This window comes from Vigna umbellata, chromosome 4 (genome assembly GCF_029865625.1).
Source record: "Vigna umbellata cultivar VRB3 chromosome 4, Vumbellata_1.0, whole genome shotgun sequence".
Classification (NCBI taxonomy): Eukaryota; Viridiplantae; Streptophyta; class Magnoliopsida; order Fabales; family Fabaceae; genus Vigna; species Vigna umbellata.
The window spans coordinates 73871942-73893637 of record NC_142168.1 but is presented as its reverse complement, the minus strand read 5'-3'; the positions used below and the strand labels follow the sequence as shown (position 1 = coordinate 73893637).

The 21696-nt window shown below is 34.9% G+C and overlaps 2 protein-coding genes and 1 pseudogene across 3 annotated transcripts; 2 read left to right on the top strand and 1 right to left on the bottom strand.

Moving 5' to 3' along the window:
- Window positions 1-2142: 2142 nt before the first annotated feature.
- LOC148201261 (uncharacterized) lies at window positions 2143-3652 on the top strand. Its single transcript, XM_088113977.1, has one exon. The coding sequence runs from the start codon at window positions 2276-2278 to the stop codon at window positions 3518-3520; it is 1245 nt and encodes a 414-aa protein (XP_087970103.1). The 5' UTR covers window positions 2143-2275; the 3' UTR covers window positions 3521-3652.
- A 3017-nt stretch (window positions 3653-6669) lies between these two features.
- Window positions 6670-8815, bottom strand: LOC148201260 (protein ASPARTIC PROTEASE IN GUARD CELL 2 pseudogene; annotated as a pseudogene).
- A 5467-nt stretch (window positions 8816-14282) lies between these two features.
- On the top strand, window positions 14283-19217 carry LOC124848349 (uncharacterized). 2 transcript variants are annotated; one of them, XM_088113856.1, is made up of 4 exons: window positions 14283-15212; window positions 15420-15557; window positions 16844-17092; window positions 18782-19217. In XM_088113856.1, the coding sequence occupies exons 1-4, from the start codon at window positions 14358-14360 to the stop codon at window positions 18893-18895; spliced, it is 1356 nt and encodes a 451-aa protein (XP_087969982.1). In that variant the 5' UTR covers window positions 14283-14357; the 3' UTR covers window positions 18896-19217. The 2 variants fall into 2 exon arrangements, with proteins under 2 accessions (XP_087969982.1, XP_087969983.1); XM_088113857.1 differs by having other exon boundaries at window positions 14288-15212; window positions 16853-17092.
- The last annotated feature ends 2479 nt before the right edge of the window (window positions 19218-21696 follow it).

Here is a 21696-nt window from a genome sequence, read left to right as displayed (position 1 = left end):
AAAGCCGCAGGAGATGGCGAGGGAAACGAGGGAGTGAGCGGCGGAGAGGTCTCTGCACTCGAGAGCAATTATGAGGGGCTCGAATCGGAAGACGAGTTCGGAGACGAAGGGGGAGGGAGTTGGCTCGGAGGGGAAGAGGATAGAGTTGCCATGTCATAATTTCTCAAATTAAATAAAAATTCCACGTAATAAAAATTTCACGTAACTATGCAACACGTCAGCACCAACTAACGCCGTTTGTTACAATTTAACGGTTAGGGTAAAATGTGTTCATTTTTACAAAAAATATGACCCAATTGAGACAGAAAAAAACTTGAGGACCCAACTGAGATTTTCATACAAACTTGAGGACCAACGGAGGGTTTAAACCTTATAAATATTAAAAAATACTAAGCTAACTAAAAGTAAGGTAATATTGGAATAAAACTATAAAATTACTGGGGGAAACAAGAGCCTGGATAAAAAATTTCCATGCAAAAGTTGGGAAAGTAAATTATCACGCATTTAGGGTAAAATCCGTGACTTGGAGCAAGAGAAATTTCTCAATTTTCAAAAATTATGACTCTACTGATCGTGATTAAAGTTTATTTAAATTTGTATAAATGCTTTGAAGCATATTTATATCATTTTTTAAGAAATGAAGTGGCACGATATTTATACTGCATATTTAATTATTATTATTATGTTAAATAATTTATAAAAAAATGTAATATGATAAATTTATAGTAAAAAAACACTTTTTTAAACTAAAGGAGGGGTAGATTATCGTATTTCTTGCATAATCTATTTTAGAGGAAAATACACAAAAGAACATGTCAAACAAGTATGATGTATTTGAAATGACAAAGGAAACTTAAAAAATGAGTTTGGATAGAGTTTGAAAATTTTTTTCCCAATAAACACTCTTTGCAAGGATCAGATGATTTGCAGAGAGGGTTAACACTTAATAATTTTTAGAAAGTATTTAGAAAGTATGTAAAAAATTATAATAAGAAGACTTTATTTTATATTGGTTAACTCCAACTGAATTATCTTCAGAGTTTTCCTTTAAACACTTTTAAAGGGTTTTACTATCTTTGAATAGATATAAAAAGTTTTATTACTCTTAGTTTACAACGAGTATAATCACTCCTAGTATAAAATAGTCTAACTGACTATGATGTTTAATTCCATGTGAGTTAAACAACTAAGTGTTTTAAATAACTTCTGATTATCCAAAAACAACAAAGTAATTTTAAAACAAGTACAAATTGAGAAGCTTTTTTAGAGAAGATTTCAAATCAATACAAAGTTTATCTGAAAACTTATTACAAAGAGTTTTATTTTTCAAAGAGTTAGACAATGCAAGAGAAAAAGACTATTGACAACATAATAGTATGTGTAATTCATATTCTTCTCTTCATGTAGTATTCTTTATATAGACAACTTCAAGAAACATTGACTTTGATGTAGGTTTTATAGCTTTTTGTAATAGGTCAAATATTATTTTTCTTTTGTAAAGGCAATTGTGTTGCTTGTACGGATTGAACAGATAAAAGACATTGAAGAAACATTCCGAATAAAGCATTTGTCCTTTATGTATCTGCAGGAATAAATAGAAACAACACAACATGCAAATGAAGTATTAACCGTACATTTGAAATTAAAACGTTAGAAGTTCATAATAGTTTTTAAAACACATTCAGAAAAGAAATCACCTTTACTTCTTGGTCGAGAATGTGCAAGGGAATACAAAAACGCTGGTCGATAGTGGAGGTAACCGTCGATATCACAGAAGATGAAAAAATTGTGAAACGTTCTTCTCTTCCCAAATTGTCCTCCAGATTATTATTTCAGTTTTTTAAAATTTATTTCAAGTAAATCAATCGAGGAGTAACATTGTAAAAAAGTTGTAGCCAGTTAAAGAGACGTTTTCCTATATAAAGAGACAGACTTATGATAGGTTTTTGATTTTTGGAAGATATGTCAGTAGGATCTGATATTTTAACAATTTTTTATAATGGATCACATGTCATTGTTTTATTGGTCCGTTTGAATTTGTTCTCAGAAAAGTATTTGAAACCAACCCATCATAAACCATCATATCTGTGTTCTTAAAAAAATTATTAAAAAAGAGTTGTTAAAGAAGATATTTCTATCTCAATAATAGCATGATGTGAAGCAGAGTATGGGATGATAAGATTGCTCACGACACGTCTCTTAATCTTTCGAATGTCATTCTCTTTTATTTTGTTTCTTTCTCGCCTTCTCTTCACTCTTCAGCGTAAGCACAACCATGCCGTCTTCAACCGAAACTCTCCTAGAACGTGCTCGTCCCTTCCTCCGCGGGGAGCTCCAATCCATCGATGAAAACCTCCCTTCGCTTGTCGGCGTCCTGCAGAGCGTGGGCGCTGGAGAGTGCTGGCACAAACATGGCAGCTTCCTTCACCACCTTCTCGATATATATCGCATTCTCACCCTCTGGAAAGCCCCTCACTCCGTCTGCCTCTGCGGTCTCTTCCACTCAGCCTACTCCAACTCCTACGTCAACCTCGCCATCTTCGACCCTTCAACTGGCCGTGAAGTCGTTTGCCGCCACGTGGGTCACCAAGCCGAGGCTCTCATCCACCTGTTCTGTGTAGTTCCCCGGCAGCCCCTCATCCACGACGACCTTCTCTTCCAGTACTCCGATCAAGAACTCGTGCAACACCTTGCCGAGTCAGAGATATCACTCAGGAACGCCAAAGAGAAGGGTGTCTTCGACGGGGAAGAAGGATGGAGGAAGAAACTGCAGGGTCTTGTTCCGGCGGAGGGGGTTGAGGTGAAGCACATTCGAACGGGTGAACGGGTGCATGTTTCTCGGAGGATAGTGGCTGTTTTCGTGATGATGACCATGGCCGATTTCTGTGACCAGTTATTTGGTTTTCAGGATGTGCTGTTTGATAACCGGAACGGTCGGCTTGAGTTTTCTGGGAACAATTTGGGGGCTCTGTGGCCGGGAGATGGAAAGCCGGGTCTGTGGCTGAATTCAATTTCAAGGATGGGAGCAGTGTACAACTTGATTGCAAGGGAAGAAGAGATTTTGATTGAAGAGAAGAGAAGGAAGGTTGGTGGGGTGGTGGTGGATGTGGAGAGAAATGAAGATATTGAGCTGGTGTTGCCGCCAGTGTTTGATGACTGCACAAAGGTTTTGGAGGCGGAAGATCAAATAGTTGCAAGAGATTTGTACTGGGCAGCTGTGTGTGAGAAGGGGCTGGGGAAGGTTGAAGATTTGCTTGTGGGGTGTATAAGCAAAAACCCTTTCGTTGGAGAGCCATATGTGGTGCTGAGTCAGGTTTGTTTGACAGAGGGAAGGTTTGAGGAGGGTGAGAAACATGCAGAGAAAGGACAAAGACTTTTGCTGGAATGGGGATGTCCCTGGGATAAGAGAACTTCTTGGGAAGGTTGGGTTGCGTGGACAAGGGTGTTGCTGATGAAGGCTAAGGAGAAATCTTGGCCTCAGACTTCATGGGGAATCCTTAATTTGGGTCTTGTAAAGTAGTGTTCGTTCACCTTCATCAGTTCAGATATCTCATTGCTGGTTTTATGTTTTTTATTTTAGCAGAAAGGATTTGTGATCGTTACTGTTATGAGAAATTGGGTTGTAATCGAAAGAGTGTGGATAAGAAGAGCAGACAGTAACATCTACAACTGTTATAAAAGGTTTAATACGTATTTTGGTCCCTCTTTTCGTAGGGTTTGTTCAAATTGGTCCTACTTTTTTTCAAAAGTTCACTAAGATCCCACTTTTCGCAAAAACGATGCACGTTAGTCCTTTTTTAGGTTTAATACGTATTTTGGTCCCTCTTTTCGTAGGGTCTGTTCAAATTGGTCCTACTTTTTTTCAAAAGTTCCCTATTTTGATCCCTATTTTGATCCCTCTTAGTGAACTTTTCGTATTTTGGTGAGCTGTACATTTTGATCCCTCAAAAGTTCACCTCAACGAAAAATGTACAGCTCACCAAAATACGAAAAGTTCACTAAGAGGGATCAAAATAGGAAACTTTAAAAAAAAAGTAGGACCAATTTGAACAGACCCTACGAAAAGAGGGACCAAAATACGTATTAAACCTAAAAAAGGACTAACGTGCATCGTTTTTGCGAAAAGTGGAATCTTAGTGAACTTTTGAAAAAAAGTAGGACCAATTTGAACAGACCCTATAAAAAGAGGGACCAAAATACGTATTAAACCATTATAAAACTATACCAATCATGTCTTTTCTTTTCGTTATTGGGAAATGATATTTTAACAAAATTTAACATTTTCACCATGGTATTAAACTTACGTGTTAACTCGTTAATTCGGACGAGTTTACTCGTTAATTCATGAGTTTAGGTGCTCAATTATGATTTTAATCAACTCGAAAACAAATTTGTTTTTTTGTGTGAATTTCGTAAACTCGGTGCAAAATGGTAAACTCGTATGAAATAGTGAGTTTAGAAACGTGTGTGGAAGTGTATGAACTTACCGCACATTGCATCACTATTTTTGGCGTTGTCCAGCGTTATCTCATTCAGCCGTCGTGGTTGCTGTTGTCGAAAATAGTCGTCGCTTGCCATGGGTCACCGGGTCGTTGTTGCTCGCTGTGGGACGCCGTGGCTCGCCTTTGCTCGTAGTGGGTTGCGCCTGCCCCTGTAATGTTTGTCGTGGTCGCTGGCCCTGTTTCGCACTCACCTCCTTTATCTAAGGGATCCGATGTCACTGCTTTATTGGTTTATATTTGAATTTATTTTAAAAAAAATATTTAAATAGATCTAATCACAAACATTGTCAAAAAAAATTGTTAAAAAATATTTTTCTTCTCTAAGTGAAAATAATTCTTGTAGTTTAATTATTTTTTGATGGAAAATGTTCTGTGAACTCATTTGAATTAAAATTTAAATTATATAATTTTTCTACATAAATAAACTTTTACAAATTTGTTAGTGGTGTTTGCGAGTCAAGTTTATTGGATTGTCACGAATTTATATAAATTTTCGAGTATGTACATCATTCATATGTCATGAATTTTATTTTCAAGTTTTGAGTAGGAAAATGTAATATTGAAAAACCAAAATTATCAAAACTAAAATTTTCGATAGCACGAGTTCTTTTCTCGTTTCTTCTACGGCTCTTCTTGACGTAGCTTTTGTCATTCTTCTTGTATTTCTTATTCTTACTTTTTCTTGTTTTACTTGTTCCATGGAAATCCACCATTATCATATTTCTTCATTATTTTGTTGTGCTGCAATTGAACGAAACAAAAGAAAAAACCTAAAATTCTTTTGCGAGTAAAAGCGACGAAGCAGGTCTCCCTGCTTTTTTTCCACCATTATCCACTTGTAATAAAAAATAACTTTCTACAATTATTTTTGCATATGTTTTTAAATTATTACTTTCTTAACCTATAAAAATATAAATCAAACATTGCTTAAAAGTTCATTCCCGCAAAGGAAATTTGGACCACAAATGTTATGTGGTTCTTTTCTATGATCTAGGTACACAATTCACAAATAACAACATTAAGTACTTTCATTGAGTCTCTTCTTTGAAAAATAAATAAATTAAGTTTGATATATAAGTAGGGAGCAAAAACAACTTTTTGTACAGTTTTAACAAAATTTCATCTAATGAGCCAATGGGATGTAATTCATATCTACCACCAAGGTCATCATAGTGGTCATATAAGAACACAAAGTGGTTGAATATGGTAACTATTTTCCAAAAGAAAATTGCCAAACCAGACATGAAACAAAGCTAAGTGAAGATTCCTATTGGACATTAAGATAACAAGCTATCTAGATGTGAAGGTTCGTTTTAATTTAAGAAGTTACTTTATATTTTATGATTTATGTTTTTCTCTCTCATCCACCTTATATGTAGCTCATCTTTGTTGTGTCCCGTAGAAAGACCATATATCATCCTACTTATTATCCCTCCTTCTCTGATTGAGCTTAACTTAGCTTGTCAAACTTCTATGTTATTGACTATCGAACAGTCCTCATGCTAAGCTGTCAGACTGACCTGAAACCTTTGAAGAAGTTATACAAAAACAAACAAAAAATACAAGTTAACATATGATAAAAGTTCAAATCAATTATAATCAACTCATTCATGCCAACTTAAGGAACTTAATATAAAACTAAATCAAAAGGTGAGAAAAACTCCCTTCTCAACATGTTTATTATCCTTAATACATATAGTATGTGCTTTTCCACCCTTAGGGATTAGGAACTCATCACAAAGGGTTACAAAAGGGTTTCTAACCATACTTAAGGGGCGAAAAAGGGTTTCCAATCATACTTAAACAGGTTATTCAGTCTTTGCATTTGTTTAAACATCCAGTGTTCATTTCACATTAGTTTTTGTTTTCTCAGCTGCCTTCTTCTTTATTCCCGTCGTTTTGCAAGGTTCTCTTCTCTTTAGTAAGTCACTTTGCTCTCTCATTTTCAAGTGTACATTCAACAACTTGTTACCTTCTTCACTTAGTTGACATTTTTTTTAAGATTTCTGCATACTTAAAAAGCTTGTTAATTGGAGGATGATAAGATATGTTCTCTTTGAGGAAAAAAAATCACCCCCTTTTATATGAAAGAATAACCTCGTTAGTAAAAAACACACACATGCTTAAATTTCAAAATAAACTTAAAAACAAAGAAGGTAAACCAAAGTCCAGAACCACTATTTGAAAGGGATTGATTAAATAAGAAATTAAGCTACCAAAAAGTCTGCATGCATTCAAAAATTATACAAGTGACGGTTTCAAACGTCTCAAACGATGGTGAACGCTGATTATTCAATTGCTGCACCCAGCACCTTTATCTCTCTCTCTCTTAGAAGCTCACTCCTAAGCCAACAACATCAACATCAAAGCAACCTTTTTTCTATGTACACTGTTTTCTGCGTCGACCGAAAAAGCAAACTTTTTTTCTACTATACTTTTTCCATGATTCTTTTGACCACATTATTACTGCGGCGGGAAGAGTAATTAGATTCCCCGGCGATGCAGCTCTGCTGAATTGCACTGGCTGGCATTACACTAGAATTAAAGAAGTGAGAAAAATTGGCAGTGACATTGAGGAGTTTAGTTATTTTGAGAGGTATAATACATGAATGAAGTTATGAAATGAAAGGAGATGAGATGGGTAGGAGAAAGGAAAGGGGAAGACTTAACAAAACTCGGATGCTGGGTGCTCAAGAATCTTTGTTTCCCTGAATCAACAGACATTGGGTCCAAACCCCACAAAACCATTGTCACCATCAATCGAAATCTGAATCCCCTCTTGCTGAATATTCCCTATAATGGAAAGCCCCGAAGGCGAAGCCGCAAAGGCAAAACAGAATGTTCCGGCATCATCTGCCGGAATTAGAAAGTTTCTGGCCGGAAGGGTCAAGATCTGTCCACCGGAAAAGTAAAAGGAGACGGTGGGCACCCGAACCGTAACAAAGCCGTTCAAATCGTAGCAGGTGTCGAAAATGGAGAGTCCAGGTGCCCGGGGCAGGTTGGTGGTCTGAGCAAGAAAAGCGTCCCGGAAGGCATGATAAGCCACTGTGGGAAGCCTGGTGACGGCGGTGCCAGTGTCCATCACGGCCCCTCCGTCGCCCAGATCAGTTACCCGGAAAGCATCCTCCGATATGTTCAGCCGCGAGCCCCCAACTCCGAGACCCGAGAGCCCAACGTAGTAGAAGCTGGGAAAGAAGGGGTTGGGAATGAGTGGGACCCACGCCGCTCCCAGGGGCAATGCCTGCCGGCCGAACTGGAGCGAGCCGGAGGAGGCGCTGCCGCGAGAGAGCAGACAGTAAGCGAAGGCGCCGCCTGTTTGGCCACCGAGCTGACCCACGAAGGACATGGGCCCGGCACCCAGACCCAAAAGCCCAGCCGCTCCCACGAACATGCCTTGGTTCCATGTGCCGCAGCCGATGGCCGTGTTCCGGATGAGAGTCCGCCCCAGCGTGATTGTTTCGAGCGCGAGCGTACCTCGGGTGTAAGAGCCGTCGCCGTAGGCCACCTCGTAGCGACACCTTCCCTGGTGGCAGCCGGCATCGTCGAGCTGGTCGCAGACGGAGGAGGAGCAGGAAACGCCGGTGAAGGAGGCGGAGAGGGCGGGATTGAATATGGGATCGGACTGGTTGTAGCAGTGGTCGCATGGCTGGCACTGGACCCAGACGATGTCACTGCCCGAGTCTATGACCATGTATTGGTAAGTTGCAGGGCTTCCAATTCCTATTCTCACAAAATACTCTCCGCTACCTTCCTCCGTTCCCGAAACGACGTCGGATCCAAAGGACGCTTCTTCCGCTGCTTCCGTGTAAGCATGGCTGTTACTGTTAACGATGGAGGATACCCTTTTGACGTCACGTTTCATTCGTTGGTTGAAACGGGTGGTGTGATCCTTGGCAGGGGCGGTGCTGATTTTGTCTCTGTGAAGAATCTGAACTTTCCAATTTCCCTGCTCTTCTTCTAAATCCTCTGTTTCTTTTGGTAGGTTCTTGAGTTTAGTCGCTGTCATTTCTTCCTCCACGTTGAGCTGTTCGAAGTGGGAAGCCAAGGAGCTGCAGGTGGTTGTGGTTATGGTTAGAAACAGGAAGAAGAGCAGAGTTTTGACAACGGTCATGGTTGTTAGTTGGTTGGTGAGGAAGGACTCAGAGCTCCACGTTCACTTTCCGTTTTTCCTTCATTATATTGGTGTTTGGTTTTGGGGGAAAATGGTCCATTCAGAGAGAGAGAGAGAGAGGGTACTGTTATAATTGAAACCAAAAGTACACACAAATCTAATGTAAAGTCCCACGTTAATTAATGTTAGAAAAATGTTTATGTGTGTTTTCAAAAGATGGTTGATAAAACAATAAAATGTGTGATTGATTAATAAGCCGACAGGAAAATCCTCTGCTACACGTGTTTGTTTTGTGTTTGTGATTTCCAGCAAGATGCCACACACAGACAAATTGAGGCACAGAAATACCTCGTAAACCATGCTGCTTTTTTATTTTTTTGTTAAACCACTCGATTTGAAGGAGTGGTTTGGTAGAGTGAAGGATGAATATGCAATGGGGTGAAAACGACAAAAATGTAGTACACAATACAAGTGTGAAGAAAAGTCCATCCTCTTTCTAATTCCATGTAGATTACACATTAATGTGTAGTGAGAGCAGAGGAATGGAAAATGATTTGGGTACTTTCGGTGGGATGGTTCATTAGAATGGAATATATATATATAAAAATAAAGAGAAATAGGAACAGAGGTTAACGTTGTGCTAGGATTTCAAAAAGTACGACAGCGTGCGGATTTTCTGCATTGTTTGTTGGGGATAATGCCTTCTCCTCGTGCACCATCGTCACTTTTTCTTTCCCTTACTTTTCTTCATTTATGTTATTTTTCTATTAGTTTACACATAATTTAAAAAGTCAAGATAAAAAATAATTTAAATATTTATTTTTTTATTCTTTGAATTTTTACAAATATAATAGTGATAAATCAAACAATATTTTGAATACACAATTATCAATCTTAATTATGATTGACAAATTTAGAATCAAAATATTAACATTTATTGTGGAATTGATAACGAAATTTTAAAACAACCATGTGTCTCTTAAGTTTTTCATTAAAAATAAACAATGAAACTGTCATTTCTCTCGCTAAGAAATTTATATTTCTATCACAATCAATAAATTTATGTTGCTTAAGAGTTAAAGATAGTTTAAATATAATATATTTTTATAAACAAAATTATGAGAGAACACCCAAATTTCGGAAAGAACGATATTTTAGATGCGTGATAATTGATTTAACCATATCTGGCTTCAGTATAATAACAAATATATGGGTTAAATATGTTTTTAGTCTCTAAACTATTGGTCGTTTCTGGTTTTAAAAAGTGTTTAGTTTTTGAGGATTAAAACGAACGTTTCGAAAAGAATGAAAACCAAATTGTACCTTACTTTGAAAGAGGGACGAAAACCAGAAACGGTCAATAGTTTAGAGACTAAAAACATTTTAATTCTCATTTGTTGCTAAATGAGGACCAAATTCTTAAACAGTGTTTAGTTTTCGAGGACTAAAACGAACGTTTCGAAAAGAATGAGACCAAATTGTACCTTACTTTGAAAGAGGGACGAAAATCAGAAACGACCAAGACCAATAGTTTAGGGACTAAAAACATATTTAACCCTATATATATATATATATATATATATATATATATATATATATATATATATATATATACATATTTAAAATTATATATAAACAATTATTTTTATTATATTTTGAGATATATAATATTTTTTTACAATGCTAGAATACAGGAGAGATATACCTCCAAAAGACTGATTTGTATTCAAATAAATTAGTAAGAGTTTGAATCTTAAGTAAGAAATAGTATATTTTCGTATAAAATATTATATATATTTATAGGGTTTCTAAGCTTTTATGACTTATGCGATAAAAATAATAATATTAAGATAATATTAAATAATATTAAGATGAAATTAAGTAATATTGATAAATATAATGACGTATAATATCTATGATAATTAGTAAAATAACAGCGATAATATGATACTATGTTTGATTTAGTAAATGTTTTATAAATATATGACATTAAAGAATATTACGATGTAATCAGACTATCAAGATTTAGTCATATATAATGTTTATACACCAATAAATATATTTTAAAATATTTTTTAATTATTTAAGTCAGCAAAATTGAATGAATTTTATTGGATCATATATCTTAGTATATTTGTTAGATCAGATATTCAGGAGTTTGATTATTGTGTGAGGAGTGCTTATTGTAGTTATGAATGCAATTTTTTTTTTCCTTTAATTCGTGACATGGAAACAGTATTTGTCCGTTGGGAAAATTTCAAATTATAAAAGCGCATGCTCTATTCATACAGTTTTAGTTTTCCTTTAATTTTATTTTCACCTTTTTATTCTACCTCTATTTCTTATTACATAATTATCATGTGTTAGTGTTTTCCCCTCTTTTAGGGGATATGTTTTTTTTTCGATTTAATAATAGTAATGAGGAGTTTAAATAGTTCGTACCGAATTTTATAAATTGAAAAACTTTCTTCGATCTTAAATTCCAAAACAATAAATCTATGAGAAATTCTCCTTATTGGCTATGGCAAAAACGTCCTTTGCATATACATGATCAGTTTGCTGAACGTAATGATTGAAACAGATAAGGGTTGGGTTGATGGAGGTGCTTAAAGACACAAGGCTGTGGTCCTAAGTTGAAGCGTGAAGTGTTAAAGGTAAAGTGAGCAAACTAAGAAACATGTACATATATACAAAGTGCGAATTTGTGGACAAAATTTGGACAGCAAATGACAAAGAATTGCAATACCCTTCATTGTGTGGTGTACGATGCAACTGCATTACTTTATGTGAATATGTGGAACAAATGAAATTTAGGTTTCCTATGTATCCCACAGAATTCAGCTTCCGAAACGAATTTTAAACATTTCCAGAAACTAAATTCCAAAGCATATTTCTGGTTAATAGTATATGCTCCACGATCTAGTTTCTAAAATCTTGGAAACTAAATTTCAAAGCTTTAATCATAAAACTTCGTTTACTCAGCAAAAATAAGAACCTGAAACTATAGTAGTCTAAGCTTCAAATTATTTTGCGGGATAATATGTACTTTCCAGAATACTAAAAATGCGAAAGCTAGAGAAAGTGTAATGATAATGTTTCGAGACGTAGGGTCAATTATTTAACGTCAAGTGAATTGTTTAGGGTTAAAATTTGTTTTGAAATTCAGAAATTTTTGTAACCGTTTAGTCAAATTATTTGGAGAGTAATGTCAAAGTGAATTCAATGTTAACAACTTAAAGTATTAATGATATAATAAATGTGACAATAATATCAATGCCATCACTATCACTCTCAGGTATCATTGTCTTGATCTCTATTTGATTGTATTTTTATTTTGTTTCATTTCAGTTTAAATTTTTTTAGAATTAAACAATTTTATCTTTTTCGAAATTGGAATGAAATTAATTTTTACATAAATATTACATAATTATTTTATTAAAATCAGTATTCTTATTAAATATTTTTAAGAAAATAAAGTTTATTTATATTTTATATTAAATTTTATTTAAAATTATTTTAAAATTGTTAATGAAATATAATGTTAATCGTAAAAAAGATTCAAATTTAATTTCAACTAATGTTAAACTTATTTATCAATTATATTTTATAAAATTAAGTAAATTTATTAACTTTTTTTAATTATTTTAAATAATAATGATATATTTTAAAAATATGTAAAATTCATCATTTTTATGTCTAAAAATAATAATGTTATAAATTTAAATATAACATTTAAAAAAAATTATAATAATTAATTAAATAAATTTGAAAGGGTTGAAGCTCTCGTGTCAATTTACAATTAAGACACATTACAAATATTTATGAAATTTAAAATATGTATATTAAAATTTATATATAATAAATTACAAAAAAAAAGTTATTATTTTTCTTAATTTGTTCAGACAGACAATTCAAAATTCAAAACTTTTAATTTATTATTAAAGTTTTCACATATATTTATTTTTAAAATATTTTTTTTAAAAACATAAAAATAATAAATAATTTTTGCATTGAATCTTAAATGGAAAACTAAAACTAAATCAAAACAAGAATATATTTAATCATACACAATTATATATCCAACATACAAAAAATGAACAAAAGTAATTAATAGGAACCTCGGAGAATGAAAAAGCATACTACAATGGAGAAGATGCCATTATCCGCGTTTTGGAATTAAACAAATTTTACTACAAAAATACAATACCTAAACACAAACACAACTAAAAGTTAGTGTGAAGAACCAACAATAAAAAAATGCATAAAAACAATCCAAAAATACAAAAAAAAAATGGAAGAAAATGACTTTAACCACGACGACGAAAGTCAAATTTGATCGGATAAAAACATGCAAAAGGACAAGCGTAACGAGTGGAGAAGAATAACAGAGTGAATAGTCACTGCGGCAGTGCACAAGATTGCAGTGAGTAATTCACAGTCGCGACTCTTTTTGAAAGACTAGAGGAAGAATGAAGAAAATGAATTGTTCGCGTTTTCACAAAAATTTAACTCTGAGAGGAGATATTGTCTTAGTTAAACTTAAAACCAAGACAATATAGTGTCTACAGCCTTAGTTTTACACCTAACGAAGCCTAAAGTTGCACAAAAAAAATTCAAAAATAAATTAAAATGGTAATTTTGAAATTTCGTTCAACTTTTTTGTCTCGATTCTTATTCTTAATTAACCAATGTCAAAAGTCTGCAAAAGAATTATACTTTAAATATTAAAAATGGGTCAGAGTATGTCTATGGTCTTGACTCTGGAAGACCCGAAGCCAAAAGTCATATATTGCTTTGGTTAGGATGGGAATCGAGACAATAAACCTTAAAAAATTTTCTTTGCAAGTATGACGTTTCAACTAATAGCCTTTTGGAGAAAGATTCTATAACCTCGGTTCCCGGCATAATTGAGACAATAGACCATTTTCAAAAAAGTTGTAAGTTGATACGTTGCACGGATAAATGGGACTTTTTAGGGTTTATGACATCAATTCCCTACATAATCAAGGCAATAAAACCATTCTGAGAAAATTGCCAGCTAAAATGTTAGATTTTCAAGTGATGAGTGAAATTTGCAGGGTGAATAACTTCTGTGGAAAAATCGAGGTCACAAACCCTTTTAAAAAAAAAAGTATACTTTGTAAAATATATGACTTCGGTTGCTCCTATAACTCAAGCCATATAACTTTTAGGCTTTGTTCACTTGAATGGATTTGGAGGAGAGTGATTGAGAGGATTGAAAGGTACATTTTTTTCGTTGTTTATTTGAGTGAATTTGGAGATAAATGAGAGAAGATTTGGAAGTAAATTTATTTAATCTGTCACGTCAATCAAATCTTACACTAATTCTCACAAACTTTACTTCCAAATTTATCCCACTTACCTCCAAATTCATTCAAATAAACAAAAAAAAAAAAGTTTGCTTTCATTCAAGTGAACAACTTGATTCTTTCCACCGAGATCCATAAGCTAAAATTTAAAAAATGTCACGTTACTAAAGAGAGTGTTAAAAAAACCATTTCTATACACTAGTGCCTAAGGGGGTCCAGATATAAATTATCCGGATATGAATTATGAGCAGTGATGTCTAGTATAGTGATGTCTAATATTTTCGGACGCAATGTAACTATTTACTGTCTCAGTTAAAACAAAATCTTGTTGATAAGTTATATACAGAAGCGAGGGCACACATAGAACCCAACGGAACAGAAGAGGAGACGGTGAAGGCAAAGTAGTGAGCAGCGATGATGGAGTTGTTGAGTTGCAGAAACATCACGTTCATCTTCCTCACAGTTTTGATATTAACTGCAGAAGCGTCAGAATCAGAATCAGGAGAAAGCAGCATCATATCAAGATTCCAGCAGTACCTGAAAATCAACACTGCCCAACCCAGCCCGCGATACGAGGAAGCAGCGGAATTTCTGATATCGGAAGGGAAAAGGCTCTCTCTGGAATCCCAAAGCATAGAGTTTGTGGAAGGGAAGCCTCTGGTTCTTCTGAAATGGGAGGGCACAAATCCCCACCTTCCCTCCATCTTCCTCTACTCCCACACCGACGTCGTTCCCTCCGAGCACTCCAAGTGGACCCACCACCCCTTCAGCGCCCACCTCGATTCCCAAGGCCGCATCTTCGCCCGCGGCTCTCAGGACATGAAGTGCGTCGGTATGCAGTACCTCGAAGCCCTCCGCCGTCTCAAGGCCCGAAACTTCCACCCTCTCCGCTCTATCTACCTCGCCTTCGCACCCGACGAGGAGATCGGCGGCCACGACGGCGCTGAGAAGTTAGCCCAATCGGAGATTTTCCAACGGATGAATGTGGGCGTGGTGCTTGACGAAGGGTTGGCTTCCCCCGACGCCCATTATAGGGCCTTCTACGCTGAGAGAAGCCCCTGGTGGTTGGTCATCAAGGCCGTTGGGGCTCCCGGCCATGGATCCAAGCTTTATGATAACTCTGCCATGGAGAATCTCCTCAAGAGCATTGAAGCTATCAGAAGGTTTCGCGCCTCCCAGTTCGACCTCATCAAAGCCGGCTTCAAGGCCGAAGGCGAAGTTGTTTCTGTTAACATGGTCTTTCTCAAGGCTGGAACTCCATCTCCCACTGTAAGTTCACCACTCCCTTTTCTTCTTCTCATACAATACATACACTACAACACAACAGCAATGTTCCCTAACATTTGACTGTGTTTCCTCAACATGGTTACAATTTGATTAGTCGACACATTCCACATGTCTCAATCCATCATCATCATGATTGAGTGAATGGCAGTATCTGATGATTGTATTCTATTTTGCCTTTTGCTTTGCCAGGGTTTTGTGATGAATTTGCAGCCGTCTGAAGCAGAAGCTGGATTCGACATTCGAGTGCCACCTACTGCTGATCCGGAATCCTTGGAGAGACGCATTGCTGAAGAATGGGCACCTTCGTCCCGCAATATGTCATTCTCTGTAATTAGCTAATTATCCACTCTTTCCTCTATATATTTCCTCCATCTAGTGTATTTTTTAATGCACCCAGCTTATAGTAGATTCACTGCTTGACTTTTTCACCTTTGAAATTTGCACTCAGGAACCTTGTCTTCTTTCTTATAGAACTTATGCACTAGAACATATTAGATATGACCTTGACCTTCTGCAACATGTTTTCACCTCATACAGATATGATCAAATTATAGGATATCGACTAGTGATATATAATCAAATTATAGGATATTGACTAGATTTATGATCAAGTAATAGGATATAAGTAGTTGCAAACTTCTTTGAAAATTTTGTGGTATTGTGATATTGAGTTATGTTTAAAGTTCACTTTATCAATGTGTATCCTAGTAACCTTTCATTTCATCAACTATTGTTTTGTGACTTTTAAGTTAAACTTAAAGTTCCCTTTCTAAAGAACCTTTTCAACTAGAAAAAGAATAAGAGAAAGTCAAGGGTAATGCTTGCTGTCTAGTGCTCTAGAACAAAGAAAACCAAAAAAAAAAGAAAACTAAACAACAGAAAAACATTGAAAATTCTGGGGTCCTAAGCATTGAAAACAAATAGTAGATAAAACTATATTTTCATTACCAAGTATATACAAGCACTCAGGAAAGGTAGATATGTGCCTCTTACTTCTTTATATGGCTAGATATTCTGGTATCTAATCATTCTTTTGTGTGGTTTGTGTCTAATGAAGTATGGTGTACTCGGTTCATTAAAAGTTTATTTTGTATCAGTTGTTTCAGTTTTGTTCTGGTCCTTACTTTCTGATCATTTCAAGTTTTTTTCCGGTGATCCCACAACTCATACTTAAATATGTATATGGAATGTAAAGCTTATGCTAGAAATAAATGAAACGAAATGAATTGAAATTGATAAATAAATTTAGATTGTTATAGTATTCAAACAAAGGCTGAAGACATGAAAGTATTTGTTTGCTTGTAGGATGGGGTTTAATCTTGAATTGAAGTATAACTTATTTAAAATGGGTGTTCAATTTTTCCCAGATTGACCTGCCTTTATGAAGGTCGTTGTGATGATGGTTATGACATGGATAGATGTTTTTGGAATAAACTGACTTTTAAAAGAATGGTTATAAAGTGCCATGCTGTTGTCTTTGTGATGGTATGGGTGATCACGTTTGTTCAAATTCTCTTCTGCATACCACATGATTGACCATTAGACTTTCCTCATTTTTAGAGTAGATCAGCCCCCCCGCCCCCTTAACGGATTTTTCATCTAATTTAAATTAGCTTGGGCAGTTCAAACAAAAGGCATCCACTCACAGCAAATCTGGGAAACCACTCCTCACAAAAACCGATAGTTCCAATCCTTGGTGGAGCCTTCTTGAAAATGCTGTCGAAATGGCTGGTGGTAAACTTGGTAAGCCGGAGGTCTTTCCTGCAGCAACAGATTCACGCTACTTCCGTTACCTTGGTTTACCAGCAATTGGATTCTCACCTATGGCAAACACCCCTATTCTACTCCATGACCATAATGAGGTGATTCCTTTAATTTATTGTATGCATAATTTCTTGTTTTGTCAGTGAGCTTATTTGCATAAGAGTTATCATTGTCTTTAGAATCATATATCTGATTTGTTATTTAGAACTGAAGCTTGCAATAGACCTCATACACTGGCATCCTGGGGTTGACTTTAGCCTCTTGAGAAAACCCTTGTCTGCCAGATCAGAGCATAGTTTTGGTAAAGAAAGTGTAACAATAAACATGTAAGAGTCAGTGAATATATCTGCTTGATTCTAAAACAATAGTCTTTTCAGGTTCAATTCAATTAATTCGAATTTAGTCAAAAGTACCCTTAACTTTCCAACTATTGTTTTTGTTATTTTTTTTCAATGTAAGTATTCTTTATTGCTTACTCTTAATTATATGTAGGAATATTGTTATGAAAGATAACTTGAAAACTAAAAGTACTATTGTCTTGGAATAGAGGGAATCATAAGAGAAGGTTGGTGTTTACACAAAACTGTTAGGATTTAAGGACAATGAGATAGCCCAATCCAAAAGACTAGTCCATTACCTGAGAGAACCTCAAGATCTAGTTCTACGTCGAGTAATTCATTATGCTTTATGTGAATCTTCTAACATGTCACTTCCTTTAAATGCTGACATCCACAACGGCTTTCAATTTTCTCTTTGACAACTTCACTCATATATCATGTGATAGCAATCAGCACAGAGTAGGAGAAAAGATAAAAGAAATTCCTATATTATTGCTCACTCTGTCCAAACACTACAGAGGAGAAGATCCACTCACTATACGTGATACAATGACCCGAGTCCCAAGTCCCAAATTCCACTTCCCTGCCTTCCCCCAACATATGCTCCCCTCCCCTCTATATTCTTCCCTTCTCTCTCTTCAAAACAGAAAATATTCCTCACTAGATCCTCCCACCTCCAGCCCACCTGCCACTCAACAATTCTGTTAAGATCCCAATCATTGGATGTGTACTAGTGGACCCCATGAAATACGTTTCCACTTCTTCCTTTCGTACACCATACATCTTACTAAACTTCCCACATTGCCTTTTTTCCTTTAAACTTATACTCGTATCATCATATATTTGGTTTGCACTTTAATCCAATTTACTCTGTTCTCAAGTGAACATCGTACATTAAATATCTGAAGATGAAGAAGGAAAAAGTAAAAAACTATTATAAAAATGGGAGGTTGATTTGAGAGTTTGCAATTTTCTCATGTAAAAATTGCATGTTGAATAATAAAATATTTTTTGAGTGTTCGTGAATGGAAATTGAGGTGTCAAAATTACCTAAACTGACTGTAGAATTACCTAAAACTGGTTGTGTATTTGTCTGAGCGTGCTTCAATTAGTAGAAATTACTTCTTATTGATTCCCAAGGTAACCTAACACCCAAATGAATATAGAAAACATCAATTATCAATACTTGAACATAAAATAAGAATGTAAACCAAATTATTTCTGTAAAGTGGGAGAGCCTCAAATCTTAAGTACGACATGTGGGACTCAACAAAACCACCTTTGTTTGGAAAGATTGTCTCACATCACTGAGATAGGAATTGACATTGTTTTTTTCTTCTTTTTGGGTATGAACTGCACTGATGTCCTTCTATCAGCATCTCTGAATTTGTCAACTGTATTTAGTTTGGAGTTCAAATTTGACATGAATTTTTTTTCTCCTTTACGTAGTTTCTACACAAAGATGAATACTTGAAAGGGATTGAAATTTACGAGTCAATAATCAAGGCATATGCATCATTCAATGACCATGGAAGAGATGGAGCATCCAAAGATGAGTTATGAGTATTAAATGATCATGCAAGAAATAAGTTACGAGCAAATGGTGCGGCACCAACACATCTAGTTCACACTTTCTGCCTTTTCTCGATCAATGTAATAATACAGAGGAAAATTAATACTTAGAATTGGCTGAGTAGATTCTGACACGTGGCATTAAAGAGGAATCGAATGAGATGGTCACAAACTTAGCTCAGAGCAACTTGGCACTTCCATGAATGCATTCATAGAAAACATTTCTGTGCATAATATTGTTAAAAGTCACTCCTACTATTCACTGCATTGTTAACTACTTTTTTTCTTAAAAAAATAATTATGTTCTTTTAAAGTTTTTCGTTTCTTGACCATTTGAGTTAAACATAAACTTGTTACTTTTTATTTTGTAAATTATTTTTCATAGGTTGATTGAAAACTTTTTCGTTTTAATTAAAGGTGAATTGGAGAGAAAGAGTGAATAACATTTCAAGAATAATATACATGTAATTTAAGTATTAATGAAGTGTTTATTTTTGCGAATAATATAGTGTAACTTAGATATTAATGAAGTATTTTTTTGTTAATAATTTAGTTATGTTGTTTTATTGCAATAATATGTTTTATATTTAGTTTTTTTTCTTTATATCATTAGCTTACATAAGTTATTTAGAGATAAATTTCACCCTCATTTCATTTCAAGAATACAAAAATTATAATTTTTTTCACTAGAACATGAGCAGAAACATGTCAATTGGTAAAAAAGATATACAATATTATTACAAATACTTAAGAGAGATTATTGTAACATTGATCAATTAGTGATATTTATGATTGTCAATGACATTTTTTTAAATAAAAATATTTTTTTTATTTAATTTTTTATGATCAAATATAAAAATGTCATTCTTGTTAAGATATGAGAGTGTAATGTAAATGAACATTTTTCATGTTTGATCATATAAGATTCATCCTAAGTGATATTTTAAAAAGTTGTGTGAAACTTTACTTTCTTACTTAATTTTTGAAAACATGTGTGCATGACTTTTCTCTTCATTAATAACTATCCTAGATACAAAGGAGACTTTATTGTCTTTATGGTGGTTTTTTATGGAGAATAGTTTTGTTTGATTGTATTTGTGTTCTCTTTTATTCTCATGGAGAACGGTTTTGTTCAATTAGTTTTCTAAACATCTATTTTATTTATATTGAAATTGTGATTGTTTTGGGAAACTTAATAATATTTTTCTTTATTGTTAATGAGTTTTTTTGTAGTGGTTGTGAGTGTTTCGCAGTGATTGTTCCGATTGCATTAAAATTTTGTGGGTCAAATGCATAATTGTGATATATGCTTCATATATTCATAGTTGTTTTTGAGAATCTTAATAGCATGAATAATTATATTATGATTTTTTTTATTATACATATAGTCATCTGTGATTCATGTAGGTAGGACAAATTTGTTCAATTGATATTTTTTCATATTTAAGGTTTTCTTATAAGCTTGAATCATTTTAAGAAAATACCAAAAATTTACCTTAAGTATTAAAAGGTTTAACATAAAATTACCTTAGAGATTTTGTCTGATGTAAATATATGTCTCTCACATAAATGTCTTATTGTTAACAAATGTAAACAACCAAAAATATCATAAATAAAAAATTTCTTTCGTGGTGAGAATTAATGGAACAAACGGAAAAGAAACTCGAGAGATTTACTGAGAAAAAAACTAAAATCAAAATGCTAGCATTATACAGGGACGTCTGCATGTAATATAAAGGCATGCAGAAGGTACTGAAACAGAGCAACTAACTAAACTAACTAAAACATAAAAGAGAATTTGAATTATAACAGCTAACACTCTCCCTTAATTCAAATTCTCGAAGGACACCATTCCAATTTTTGATCGCATATTCACGAACTTATCAATGGCTAAAGGTTTGGTACATAGATCTGCCAATTGTTCCAAAGTCCTGCAGTATGTCAACTTGATCCTTTCCTTGTTAACAACATCACGTAAGAAGTGAAATTTCACTTCAATATGTTTGCTCCTCCCATGGCTGACAGGATTCCTGGCAAGGTTTATGGCTGAAGTATTGTCTATTCTCAGTTCCACAGGTTCTTCCAGAACAATTCTCAGCTCAGATAATAATTCTTCAATCCAAACTCCTTGGCATGCAGCATAGCAACCTGCAACATACTCGGCTTCGCAGCTGGACAGAGCAACGACAGTTTGCTTCTTGGATGACCACGAGATGGGTGCTCCATTAATGAAGTATATGAACCCGGAAGTACTTCTCCTCTCAACAGTGTCACCACCATAGTCAGAATCGCAAAAACCTGTGACCTTCAAACAGCTTTCCTGGTTTCCAAAAGGAAACAATATTCCATAGCCAGTGGTGCCTTTTACATATCTGAGAATACGCTTGGTAGAGTCCATATGACTTTTCCTTGGTTGGCACATGAACCTGCTTATCAAGCCTACACTAAACATTAAATCAGGTCTACTGTTACACAAAAATCTTAATGACCCAACAACCTGTTTGTATTTTGTGGCATCTGCATATTCTTCAGCATCGTTATTCCCAAGTTTTATATTTGCCTCTAAAGGACTTTGAGCTGCATTGCACTGGTGCATTTGGAATCTCTCAAGTATTTCATTTGCATACTTCTGTTGGTGCATAACAATACCTCTTTCAGACCGTGTGAACTCCATCCCGAGGAAATAATAAAGTTCTCCCAAATCTGTCATATCGAAGTCTCTTTTCATGTTCATCTTGAATTTATCTACATCCTCCAGCCTTGATCCTGTTACAAGTAAGTCATCTACGTAT

Bases quoted from the DNA above. Each gene is read 5' to 3' on its own strand.
- LOC148201261 (XM_088113977.1), top strand. From the start codon at position 2,276: ATGCCGTCTTCAACCGAAACTCTCCTAGAACGTGCTCGTCCCTTCCTC.
- LOC124848349 (XM_088113856.1), top strand. From the start codon at position 14,358: ATGATGGAGTTGTTGAGTTGCAGAAACATCACGTTCATCTTCCTCACA. The intron at 15,213-15,419 runs GTAAGTTCACCA...TTGCTTTGCCAG, and splicing joins CTGGAACTCCATCTCCCACT to GGTTTTGTGATGAATTTGCA. The intron at 15,558-16,843 runs GTAATTAGCTAA...AATTTAAATTAG, and splicing joins CCCGCAATATGTCATTCTCT to CTTGGGCAGTTCAAACAAAA.